Source organism: Malurus melanocephalus, unplaced genomic scaffold, assembly GCF_030028575.1.
Source record: "Malurus melanocephalus ecotype Western Australia unplaced genomic scaffold, MMel_1.1 scaffold_542, whole genome shotgun sequence".
In the NCBI taxonomy this organism is placed as follows: Eukaryota; Metazoa; Chordata; class Aves; order Passeriformes; family Maluridae; genus Malurus; species Malurus melanocephalus.
The window spans coordinates 263,631-276,497 of NW_026623774.1; the positions used below are offsets into that span (position 1 = coordinate 263,631).

The following is a 12,867-nucleotide window of genomic DNA, read 5'->3' on the forward strand; positions in this document are numbered from 1 at the left end:
GGACAACTCTGCCACCCCATGTCAGTGCTGGAGGAGCCTCAGGAGTCCCAGAGGGTGGGAGGGTGTTTCTCATCAGTTCACAGACATTCAGATCAATTCACAAACATCTAAACAATCCTCCAGTAGAGTAACAGGGAAGCACCTTCTGCCTAACGTTTAGAAGGACCTTTTTAAACAATACTTGATTGCAACAGCAAGAAGTTGTTTTTCTAAAATCYGATTATATTTAATTCCAGCAATTTACTGAGTATAAAAACGTACCTTCATCATCCTGACAGTGGCAGGAAAAAGTGAAAGTATCCCTTGTAAAAATATCAAAAACTGCTCCATGACTTCAACATCACTGAGTGGGTTTTGTTTGCTTGCTCACAGTTGTGGGTAAAGGAGTKACCTCTCCTCTCCCTAAAATAAAATGTCTGCACAGAGGYAGATTTCATTTTTATCGTGTCAGGGGGGTTTGGCTGTTCTCAGGTCAAAGCCTGGAACAGCCTCAGCCCGCAGATGCTGCATGTGCCATGAGCTTTGCAGAAACTACAACCAAACTGCCAGAAGGGCTGGTGATGGCAAAGACAAGAACAGGACACAGGCTGCACTTCCTRTTAACCAGAATTTCTATCTGAGCAGTCTCACGTGAGTGCCAATGGTTATTGATGAGATACTCAGACACCTGATGATGATACGCAGAACACACACTTACCTGTGGGAACAGAGGTCGTTCTTCCCTCACTTTYTTCAGACAATCTGCTACGAGCCTCTTCATTGCTTTGGGGCAGTTCTTGTACAGCTTGCTGAGGTCTGGGGAAGCGTAGCCTCGGCCAACCATGAAAATGATCTGAAAACCACGAGCAAGCAGTACAAAAACCAGGTTACAGAAAGAGTTTCACTTTAGTGCCCCCCAAGATGATTCAACCCAGTCCCAAAGGACACCAACAGAGCTCTAGGTTTGTCCAAATGAAATAACCAAGACAATGGTCCTGCTTTGTGTCATCTGTACACCAGGGAATCAGCCAGACTGGAAATCACCTCCAAAATCATCGAGCCCAACCTTTAAATGGCRTTGTCAAAGGAGATGCACAGCTCAAGTATAGAGAGATAGAACTAATCCAGCAAAAAAGGACATTGTTTAGACAATAAGAGTCCTTCTTAGTGTTGGCAAATACATTTTCTGTTTTAATCCAAGTAAATATGGGCATTGTTAAGGATTTCCATCTTCTCCAGGAAAYACTCTATCCCTTCCTGGAAAACTTTCCTGAGAGTCAAGCACTGCCTGTTTTGCAACAATGGCAATTATTAAAGCTTGCATATAATTTCAGTATTATGAATCAAAACACTCCAATATCCCAACTTGTAGACAACTTTAAAATTAGAAAAAAACTTCCTTAAACTTAACAGAACTGGCCTCTTGTACTTGGAATACACACTATACTATTCCAGATTATAATACTGATTATAATATTGATTACAAAACTGACCATAATACTAACAGAGGCTGAAGTGTAGTGGTTTGTACCCATACACACACACTCCTCATCAGAAGATCCTGATTTTTAAAAAAGCAATAAAAACCACAGACCCCAACCAAGAATCATCAAATCAGAGATCACAAAGCTGCAACAGTTCATGTACCAAAGAAAGAGATGGCTCTACACTGGCTGAGTCACAGAAAGTTCATGGAAAGTGAATTGTTGGGAGTTTCTGGCCTTTATGTGCTTCTCTGAAATTGCTGTCTGGGTAACAGCACAGCTTACTACGACTAAATCACACAACTATTGAATATTCAAAAGTTTCACAACAGTTACTGGGTTTTTTGGCCTTAGTAAAAAAGCACCAAATCCAATCTTCCTGATGTAACAGCAGCATACTGAACACCAAAAGGGAAATTTCCCATAACTGCAAATGTATAAACCAAGATTCTACTATGCAGCAAAAGCTTTAACCTGGGAATAAATTAACAGGGCACTTATAAAATGTTTGTATCAAGAAATTTTTTTCCTTTGAGGACCTGCACTGTCAATAGTGAAGTGAGCATTCAGTSACAGATTTCCTGCTGAACCAAAGCAGGTTGTCAACAATGTTTCAGTTGTTCTGCATTTCTCGAGGCCAAGGGAATGTGCCRTGCCCAGAAATGAACTGGAATGTGCAAAGAGGGTTTTTCTCACCTGATCTCTGTTGTTGATGTGGGAATAGGGCAGCTCCCCTGTCATCAGCTCATATAACACTATTCCATAGGAGTAGACATCCGACTGGAAGCTGAAGGGGTTGCTGTCCTGCATCCGGATCACTTCGGGGGCCTGGGGAAGGAGAGAAAACCATGAACAATATTAGCAGAGACAGAAAGCTCAAGAGAAGAAGAGAATATGTGGGAAGCAGAGACAGTGTGCTCAAAGAGAAATGAGTGAGCAAAAAGTACCCCCAAACTTTTGATGAGTTTACCGAAGGCTCTGCAGAAGTTCAGGCAGGGCTACTCCACATCTTATTAAAAATATCAACAGAAYTGAGAGCACACAAAAAAAAAAATCAGTGCTTTAACTGAACAGGAATTTTGCCATTAGAAAAACTGTTAYTATTTGGATTTGTAGGATTTATTGACTCTGTTACAATTTACACAGAACTGAGCCTGAGTTGCACCATCAGTTCTTAAACTGGTACCAATATTGAAGGGGGAAAAAACCAAAATTCTAATAGAGCTAATCTCTTGTAAATTGATACCAGAACACAATCAGGAAACATGAAAGCCAAATACAAAATAGCACATATTGAAAACCAGGGAAGAAATGCAGGAACATTTTAACATCTTTGTAAAACAAAACAAAACTATGAAGCTAAATAACTTATACAAAAAAATGTTTGGAAAACCAAGGTGCAAAATATTCAAAATAACTTTTCCACTGCCTAAATTTTTTCTTCCTTCCTAAAGAATCCCCTCAGAATTACTGAACAAAGCACTAAACTACAACAGCACAACCCCAGTAAGGGATCACAGGAACCTTTGAGGAAACAGAAACAACCTCCCCTTCTATGTAATGATAGCTCAGCAAAGGTGGACTATAAATGATTAAAATTAAAAAGAAAATAAAAAAGAAAACTTGAAAAGACCAATTATGAAGGGCTTTTTTCCCCCAAGATCTGTTTCCTGTGTACAAATATATTGTACAGCATGGGTAAATTAGTTTTAAATCACTTTATGGAGGTGTTTTGTAAGGTGGTTTTTAAAGGAAAACTGTTTCTGCTTTTGTAACTGTGTTTCAGGKGATGTGTGCATTTTACAGAGCACAAACCAGTCTTGGCCAAGCATCCTCATATTTTTAATAAACAMTGACAGCCCTAAATATTTAAAAWAACTCCCAAACCCCAAAGCACAATCCTTGGGTGACTGGTGCCTRCTTTGCACAATGAAACCCTCTAGCACTTCCATTTTAACTTGTCCTACAAGTGGATAAAAATTCACCCACGACTAACAGACCTGAATGTTCAAAGCAGTGAATTGACAAAAGGCATGAGGAGAACAATGTTCAAAAGCAGGGAATGTTTGCTCACCATCCACAGGATCGAGCCCGTGGGCTGCTCCACCTGCTGGGATCCACTCCACCTGGATTTTACAGTTGCCAGACCAAAGTCTCCTATTTTCACTGTGAGGCCTTCATGGAGAAATATATCTGTATTTTGGTTAAAGAAACTCTGCAAAAAAATTTCAGTCAACAGTTCTCTATTTCTGACCTGATTGCAAAGTGCTGATTGTTTAATTGAAACCTGCTATGAGCTGTGTGTGARACAAAGCAAAAGGGATTTTTCTGGCAGCCATGGTTAAATTAACATTTAACACTAAAGCAGAGCAGGTGTTTCAGCATTATTTATAGATTTATCTTTATGGTGAGCTAGGACAGAAGTYAGCATTATCATCCATGGCTGCAGCTCCTTAAATAACTGGAAACGGAAGCAGCACAGAGCTCTCACAACTCAAAAAAGTAAGAAAAAACAATTACAAGGAGAAATAAGTATCAAAATAAAATCTATTTCCATGAAGTTCTCTGGCAGATCTCCTGAGATTGCACTACAATTTTCACTGGAAATGTATCCAGACTATTTATAATTATCTCCTAAATGGATCAGTCTCTTATTGATACCAGCAGTCTCTTTGCTGGGGTTATTTTTAAGCAGATTTAATGATTTCACTTAGGAATGTTTGAAGTTCAAAAASATAATTCAGAAATATAAACATGACTGACTCCTCATTTCCACATCAGGAGCTAATTTATTTCACCAAAACAATCATCATTATCAGGAAGAACAAATTTCTGACCTCCTATACACTAAAACAATTCGTTTTTTCTAGTTTAACTGAAAATGGAATCCACTGACATTCTGGAACTACTCTTGGCATATTTTTTAATGATGAGATTTGTAAAACATCCTGCTCCCATTGCATGGAAGGAAGCCCCAATTCTTGCTGGTTGGCTCCATGGATGTTCCTGGCAATTCCAAAAGCAGGAATTTCCCAGGTGAAAGCCATCAGTTCACACTTTCCCTCCAGAGGCATTACTAAATAAATATTTTTGCACAAAATATAATGGTAAAAGGCTGTCTTTTCTCAAGTTTAAAGCAAGATTTTGAGCTTCATTTCTGCCAGGCATGTGAGGTGTTCTAAGTATATTAAAAATACATRAGAAACAGAAACAAACCCCATGTGCACACCAATTAACAGGCACACACATCTCCCATCAAGTGAGGAGTGCAGCATTTGGGTACCAGAGGATTGAATAAACACCATTTCAGTAAAATATGAGTCTTGTGGAGCACAACTGTGGCACATCTTTCTCCCAAGTGTGGAAAACAAGCCCAGATGTTCTGTGGAAGTCCTTGCTGAAAAGCAGCTTCTTGCTCATCAACAGAGATTGCTCATTAGTAGTTATATATATATATATATATATATATATATATTTGAAACAGCTATTCCAACCCCCTCAAAAAGCTCTCCACATTACCAATAAATCACTGAAAGAAGAAAATAAGATTCAGAAAGGATACTATTGGATTTCATGTCTCTGTGGATGATGTTCTTTGCATGTAAATAGCTGTGAAGGGGAAAGCAGAAGAGAGCCATGAGCAARGCTGCTCACAAACAGCATTTTCATTGCCCACTGCCACAGGACAGGTTATCACACACTCAACCCCCTCACACACCTCTGCTGTTCAGGATGAGCCTACTTTGGGAACAAAGAGATGTAGCTGTGCTCAGTGCAGTACAGAAATGTCAGGAAGAGGGGTGGCATCAGTTCCATAGCCCTGGAAAACCAGGCTGTCCTCATCTCTGTGAAATCTGCATCCTGTGCTGAAGTTCACTGTTCCAAACTCCCTTGATTTACATTTTCCCAGTTTTCTGGTGTCTGACTGAAACCTAGGTCCTGATCTACCAAATGGGTTAGCACTGGCAGCAGCAGCTGCTTCTKTGCTCCCACCATCAGAAGCAGGGCTGAAAGAGCAGAGGTGAGGCCTGGAGTGACTCAGGAAGCTGGAAAATGCTTTCAAAATAATCTGTGTGAGGTCTGTGGAACAGGGACAGCCAGCCCTCAACTCACAGAAGCACTGAGTGTAAATCAGTGTTTGTCAAACACTGCTGTTGCAGTAGCACAAGAAAGGAAAAACCCTTTAATTCTGTATTTAGGACAGGATTTCATCTCATGCACTACAGCAAACCCGCAAGCTAAAAGCAGATAAAACACAGGAAATCTAATTGACAACACGAGCTAGGGCAAGAATCCATGGGAAAAACAACTAAATCAAAGCACAACTGCATCCAACAGTGCTGAGTTAAGACCCTTCCCCTGGCACACCATTTTGGCTCTTTGAGCAGTGCACATTTGGGGTTTGGGGAGAGCACCAAGCCCATTGCTGGCACTCACTCCATGCCCTGTGCTGTCTGCCGGGCGATGTCGATCAGCTGGAACATCTGGAACTTGGTCTCCTGCACGTGCAGGTGTTTGTAGAGGCTGCTGCCCTCGCACCACTGGGTGACAATGGCCAGGTTGTCCTTGGTCATGTAGCCCATGAAGAGCAGGATGTTCACGTGCCGGGTCTTCCTAAAGGGGGAGCACAAAGAGGAGTCAGCAGCTGCATCMAAAATGCTTTTAGAAGCGCTTAAAACACACTCCTGGCCAAAGGAGTTTCATCTTTGCAGTCCTAGGCTAATACATGAGTGAAGTTTGCAGTTACAAATAATAAAAATACACCACAGTTCCTAATTTTTCTAATTTTTAAATTTTTTTTTTAAATTTTTAGTTACAATTCTGTAACATTTTTTAACATTTTAACACCCCTTTTAGTTATTTAAAATCAGCATTTAAGAAAAAGATGTTGCAAAAATTCAAATGTTTTGACATCAATAAGCAAGTCACACTTGCAAGTGGTATCCAAAGTTATTAGAATGACAGAAATCACCCTGAAAACTGTGAAGAAGTGACAACTTTAGGTAGAAGACTGAATCTCAAGAGGAAACCAAAGGATAACTATAAAGCCTAAAGGTATTATCAATTGAGGAGATGGTTTTTATGTATCTCATTTGTTCTTTTTCAGGAGTAATACATACTTCACTGGACACTAAATAAACTCCATATCTGAAAGCAGAAAACAGTTACACTGATCATGTGTATGTTGAAGGGGGGAAGAAGTTATTATGCTGCAATTTTAAGAGGAACAGTTCAAGTTTTCTGCCTGGTGGTGAGAATTAGGGCAGGATTTATTGATCCTCAYCTTTTACTGCCCACTGTGACCACAGAAATACTCTGACCTCTGACTGCCTTTTCTATTCTCCTCTGGAAATCTGGTTTTTGTGCCTATGAAACACAGAATGTTGGGCCAGAAGGTTCAAAGGAAGGCTGGGAGTCAAACACAGCCCCTGGAATAGCAGAATTTGGCAGTGAAACACCAACTCACCTCAGGACAGCCACTTCATTCCTGAAAGCCTGGAACTGTTCTGGGGTGGGGTCTACAACCTTTAGGATCTTCACTGCTACATCCCCTGTAAATACATTTACCAGAGGAGTTACTAAAAACACAGCTTTTTTAACTCTCCAAAATAACATTAATGTATAAAGTAATTAAAATTCCTCATTTGTGCATAGCACACTTCTACTAATTTGTACAAAGGTCAAGATTTCCCTGCAGACAAATTTCTGTGGTAGCAAGCAGTCAATTTACCTGAATTTCAGTCTAATGGAAAAAATCATTAATTAATTGTTCACACATTTCCCTGCTATTTTTAAGGGCTAGAATGCTTTTTTCTATTTTTAAAGGCTAGAATGCTTTTTACAGGACATATTTACACAAATATTTTTGGTTTTATTACCAAATTTAAATATTGTTTATATATATAAACTATATATGAAAGCACATTAACAAAGCTAACACCTCTTCTTAATGCAGAACTTCTTTAATTAATAATTTAATTTTTGATATATGAAGAGACACAAATACCCTATAAAAATATATTAATTATACTGTAATTTCATATTACTATTAAAAATAATTTAAATTCTATGTTATAYATTTACATGTAATTTTATAATATAAAATTATGTATTTCAGATATAATTTCATTGTTTAAAATAATTAAAATAACCAGTAAGTCATTTTTTTTCATCATCTTGTTCAGGGAAATCGTGCTGGAACCATTTTTTCTCTCAATTTCTGTATTCCATTTCAGTTCCATAATGAAAATCAGAAGCTGTTAATTACTTTTAGAACAACAATAGTGCTTCCCTTGCTGCTGACAGTATTTGGGCTTTGAGACATGCAAGTACTCAATAAAAATAGAGGGCAGCAGATAAGTTTCCAGATTTGCTTTCTGAGCTTTTTTAATGACAATACTGCTATTTAAATTAGGGCCTGGAAGGGTTTCTGTGTGTTTCTTTTCAAAATCACCAAGCCATGAAGTTGGAAACAAATTCTGCAGTTCTGCAGTGTGCCTGTTTTCCAAATATTCCCACTCACTATGTATCAAACTCTCACATTRAGCCATTTTTTCACTGAAAAAACTCCACAGCAGCAGCAATTTATGCTGATTTCCTCTCCCTCCCACCTTGAAATGAAGTGTGTTAATTAAGCCACACAGGTATTTAAGGAAGGTAAATATAATCTAACATCAGACTGTGGAATTTCCCCTAATTCAGTCCTGCTGATGGAAAGCAGACCCTTTTCAGAAAAGAAGCTGGTGTAGAACATGGGAGTGGAAGATCAGTGCAGTGAAAATGGAGATGCAGCTGTGGGATGCAGGTTTTGGTGGCTGTGCTTTGCTTTCACTTCAGCACTGTTTGTAAAAGGAAATTCCTGTTTCTGCCCCAGTGCCTTTGGGGGTAGACAAGGCACTCAGCACCACTAAATCCATTTTCCCAGGATTGCTGGCCCCCCACATCAAGCCTTGCCCAGAACTCACCGTGCCATTTGCCCTTGTAAACTGTCCCAAAAGAACCTGACCCTATCCTGGTGGAGAGCATGACTTCACTGGCTTCTATCTCCCAGTAGTAACTGGAGTCTCTCTGCCCACGAGGCCTCTGCAACAAAAATCACAGTGCTTTCAGTTTTCATCACTTCTGTTATACACAYACATAAAAAATGAAATTACTTCCTTCACCCAAGTTCAAGATRGCCTGAAACCTTGAGGGTTTTGTCCTGCAGTTTGGATTTTTGCTTTTCTCCTCCATTTRTGAGGCATGGTGGGGCTTTTAGCAAAAAAATCCCAAACAAACCACCACTTTTTTTTTTTTGCTATCTTGAACTGCTTACCATGAAGTTCTGCACTAGAAATTTAAACCCTAATCTAAGTTCCTAAAAGGAACAAGTATTTTATAATCAACTATTTAAAAACATCTGAAATATTTAAGAAACTGGTTTCTTCAAAAGTGCAATGCTAAAACTCTGGAACTCTTTTACATATTTAAATGGAATACACCAAACAGATGAGAGCAGAAGTCTCAAATATCTAAGTGAGCAAAAACTGTGAATCCCACTAAGCAACTTTGCTTTCATTTTGAAAGCTTAGAGGCATTCAAAAATCCAAGATATTAATTATTATTCTAACTTTTCTTTCTTACCCCCCACCCCTAAGTTTAAACGAAAGCTTTGAGGGAAAACCTKCATTTTGTTAAATCTATTTATCCCTGACATTTGACTCCCCAATGAAAATGAAGGCATTATAAATATCCACTTTCCATGGAAGCTGTAGCAATGCAGTGAGAATAGTGCTGATAAGGCCAACTTTAAATACATTAAAACAGAAYTAAAAAGATGCAACCTCTAAAGATTTAAAAGGTAATCCTTGGGTCTGCACTGACAAACAATGTCACACCACTGCCTGAAATGAATTTGCAACCCAGAACACTTTGTTCTTGGTATTCATAACCCAAGGCCATAGTGCTATCATTCCAAGTTAATTAAAATTAAATTGTTAYTBTATGCACAGTGCAGAGAACTCCAAGATTACCTGCACCGAAAAGYGCAGAATTCATCCTAACAAACCACTACTCCTGGCATAGTTTAATTATTTTTTAATTAAAACAAGTATCTCCATACTTACAATTTTGTTTTTTTCTTGTGTATTAGATCCAGGGGCTCTCTCTCTTTGGGCTGGGACTGGGGTTTTAGGCTGGGACCAGCCAGTTGGGCTCATATTGTTAGGACTTCCAGACAGAGCAGAGGGTGAGGCTTTAATAAACAAATATAAGAAAAAAAGTTTATAAACAAGAAAATAAAGAAATAAAATTGTATTAGAAAAGGTTTAATTTTTGGAACCATACCTGATTCACTATGGCTTCGAATTGCATCCTGAAACAGAGAAGATGGATAATAAAGTTAATAAATACATGAGAGCACACGAGGAACAAGCAGGGACAGAGTGGAAATTGCTGTGACAGTTTTGGTCCAGTGCAATACAGTACTGGCCAACAYCTCCAGGATTGGGGATTTGCTCATCACCCCAATCCTGCAGTAAACCCATGCAACTGGTGAATTTTTACAAAACAGGGAAGAGATTTACTGCACATTAAAAGTGCTGCTACCAAAAAGGAAAGGGAAAAAAAGGACACAAAACAAGAAACACCAGCAATACTGTCTGCATTCCCCCTGCACTTCATGCTCGTGTTCCAGGTGTGGACAGAGCTCCTGGGACAGCCTCTGTTCCCAGGGGACAACTCCCAAACAGATTTTAGGATAAAAGCAGGACTTTTAAAACCCCCCCCAAAATATTCCAACTCAATATCCATTGTGAAATCACTCTAGCACACTAYTGCAACCCCCCAAAAAGGCTACATCAAGTGCCCCTACACAAACCCAGCTCCTTCTCCAAGCATATTCCCACAGGGAAGTTGGCATTTTAGCAGTGTTTTCCCCACAGGTCACCAGGACAGTGCCACAAGTCTCACCTCATGCCACGGGCACAACACAACTCTACAGCCATGCACAAGAGAGAACTAAGCTCTGACAAACCACAGCTTTTCTCACCTCCATTTGCATTATCCCCAAGTACAAACAGGAAAGGTAAAATATCCAGGGACTGTGTAAGTACAAAGCAAGAACATGCACTACAGAGAGGTTAAACACTGTCAAAGTTAATAGAAGTCAATTCAAACTCTCTAACTACTTAGTAGAATAATAAATGTAAGGTTTCATAGGACAGAGCAAGCCTACATTCCACTACACAGTTTCAAATTCAGATTATCCTCAGCCAAGAGTCAGTTATGAAATACATTATTTTAGCTCATTAGTTGCATTCACCCAGGCTGGACTATGTACAGCATCCTTGCAGATYGCCACTGCTCAACACCTGAGTGGATTATAATCTGCATGAACTACAAGGAAGAACTCTTCAATTTACTACTTTTATCCATTTTAAGGGTAATAAAATCCTTTCAGAACCTGAATGAGTAACAAGTGATTTGGTTTGTACATCAGCCTGAGAATGTAACCACTTTCAAGGAAGACAGCAAAGGATAACTAAGGAATTTAAAATACTTCTCATACTTATGTATATGGAATTCTTACTTTTAAAAAAGTATTTTTGAGATTTGATCCTGATGCGAATATTTTCTTATTTGCTTATGAATTCAAGAGCAAACAACCAAACCCCCTGCTCTTTAGAGTTGTTCTTCCAACACAAATAACCCCATCCACAGCGCTGGAGTCTGTCAAGTTTACTTTGATGGGAAATAAAAACAGTACAACGTGTTCTTAATCTCAGGGCTTTGTATGGTTATAGTCAATAAAAATAGTTTCCAGAGGGAAAAAGCCACACAATGGATGTGTTTGAGAAGGTTTTCCTTTAAAGACTGTGTGACCAAATGCATCTCTAATCCAAGCCTATTCAAATTCAGAGGGGGATGAATTCAGCCAGCTAAACCAARCACGAAGCTCTTTATCAATTTGCCTCTTCCAATTAACAGCCTCAATATTTGAGTAAAAACATGCTGGAAAGATTCTCATCAAATCAGCTCCAGATTAAACACTTCACGTGGACACTGCCATGGCTTACAAGTTATAGCAATCCTGTTAATCACAAGAAAACAAAAGGCACCAAGGAAATACCTACTCTYCCCCTCAAACAAAACCGTCTGCACCAGGAGCTGGGAGAAGCATTCAGGCTGTTATTCTAGGCCAACACAGTCAGAGATAAAAGAAAAGAACAGAGCAAGTATAAAAAAAAAWTTCAAAAATTAAGTGTTAAGCTAAATGAAAGAAAAAGTCACCTAATTTGCTTGATAAATGATAATTAAGTGCAGTAAAAATTTTAAGTATTCATGCTCAAATTCAGAATTTCACTAGGATTTATCCTTGGGTAAACCACTTTATTATGATGGTCTTTCTCCTGGTGTACTAGAAAGTCTCTACTACTTTTTTTGCATTGCTTTGGAGCCTTTTAAAAACCTTTTGGAAAAGCTGCAATTGCCTTTAGGACACAACAACTAATTTATGATAATGTGAAGAGCCAGAATAGAAAGCATTTCTAATCTTTACTGCTCTGCATAAAGAAATCAATATCTCCTTAAAGACTCATCACACTACAAAGGTCAATAATTCATATTCTCTTTCTTGAGTGCCTCATTGTGGTTTGTGCCATCAAAGATGGTCAGCCAGGCCCTGAGGCAACAAAAAGGGCTGTGAGCCAAAGAAACCCAAAGAGAAAGGGAAGACCCCTTTCCCCACAAAYCCCAGCTAAAACAAAGCTTCTGATCAAAAATGTTTCCAGAGCYGCAGGGCCACTTCTGTTCTGTTCCCAAGGTCCAGAGGAATTCTCTAACTCACTTCAGAGCACCTTCACATTTTACAGCAGCCATAAATGATCAGCTGAAGATGCAGGTGTGCTCAGCAGTCAAAGGCTTCTACTTGGCCTGAAGAGTTTTTAAACTATTGCAGAGGCAGGCACAAGCACCAAAAGTGCTCCCACTCTCCACTTTGACAGTCTTTCCTTTTTTGTTAAGGTTATCACAAAAGAAAAATTTAAAAACTCAACCTCTGTAGGCCCAATTTCCAAGGGTTGACCCTCACTGCCAGCCTACAGTAGGAAAATCCAAGAAAAAGGTGCTTGAAAACAAGGAACAGCAGAAATAGTCTCAGACAGAGCTGGCTTTAGCCCACAAGCCCAGAATTGCTGTTAATCCATACAGGTATAACACAAAACAGATCACCAGGAAGCTTTGACCTGAGCATCTAAGTCAAGAGCTACACCTGGACTTAGAGCACCTTTAGTGTGATTTAAAATAGAACAYCAGCCCCACAACTAACCCAGACTTTTAAATCTGGAAGAACATTTTTATACATGCCTAAAAAGCGTTTCTTCACAAAACCAAGCTTCTTAAATGTTAAGCTCCACCCCATCATTAC

General features: G+C 39.1%; 1 protein-coding gene across 6 annotated transcripts in view; it reads right to left on the reverse strand.

Moving 5' to 3' along the window:
* Nucleotides 1-12,867, reverse strand: part of RAF1 (Raf-1 proto-oncogene, serine/threonine kinase) — a 39,570-nt gene that overhangs the window by 1,227 nt on the left and 25,476 nt on the right. For all 6 annotated transcript variants that reach the window (XM_057381934.1, XM_057381935.1, XM_057381937.1 and 3 more), the window contains 9 exons: nt 9,789-9,816; nt 9,569-9,696; nt 8,429-8,546; nt 6,931-7,015; nt 5,901-6,077; nt 5,026-5,072; nt 3,538-3,656; nt 2,160-2,291; nt 698-832 (listed from right to left, as the gene is read on the reverse strand). In XM_057381934.1, the coding sequence (XP_057237917.1) occupies nt 698-832; nt 2,160-2,291; nt 3,538-3,656; nt 5,026-5,072; nt 5,901-6,077; nt 6,931-7,015; nt 8,429-8,546; nt 9,569-9,696; nt 9,789-9,816 (969 nt within the window). The remainder of the gene's footprint in view (nt 1-697; nt 833-2,159; nt 2,292-3,537; nt 3,657-5,025; nt 5,073-5,900; nt 6,078-6,930; nt 7,016-8,428; nt 8,547-9,568; nt 9,697-9,788; nt 9,817-12,867) is intronic.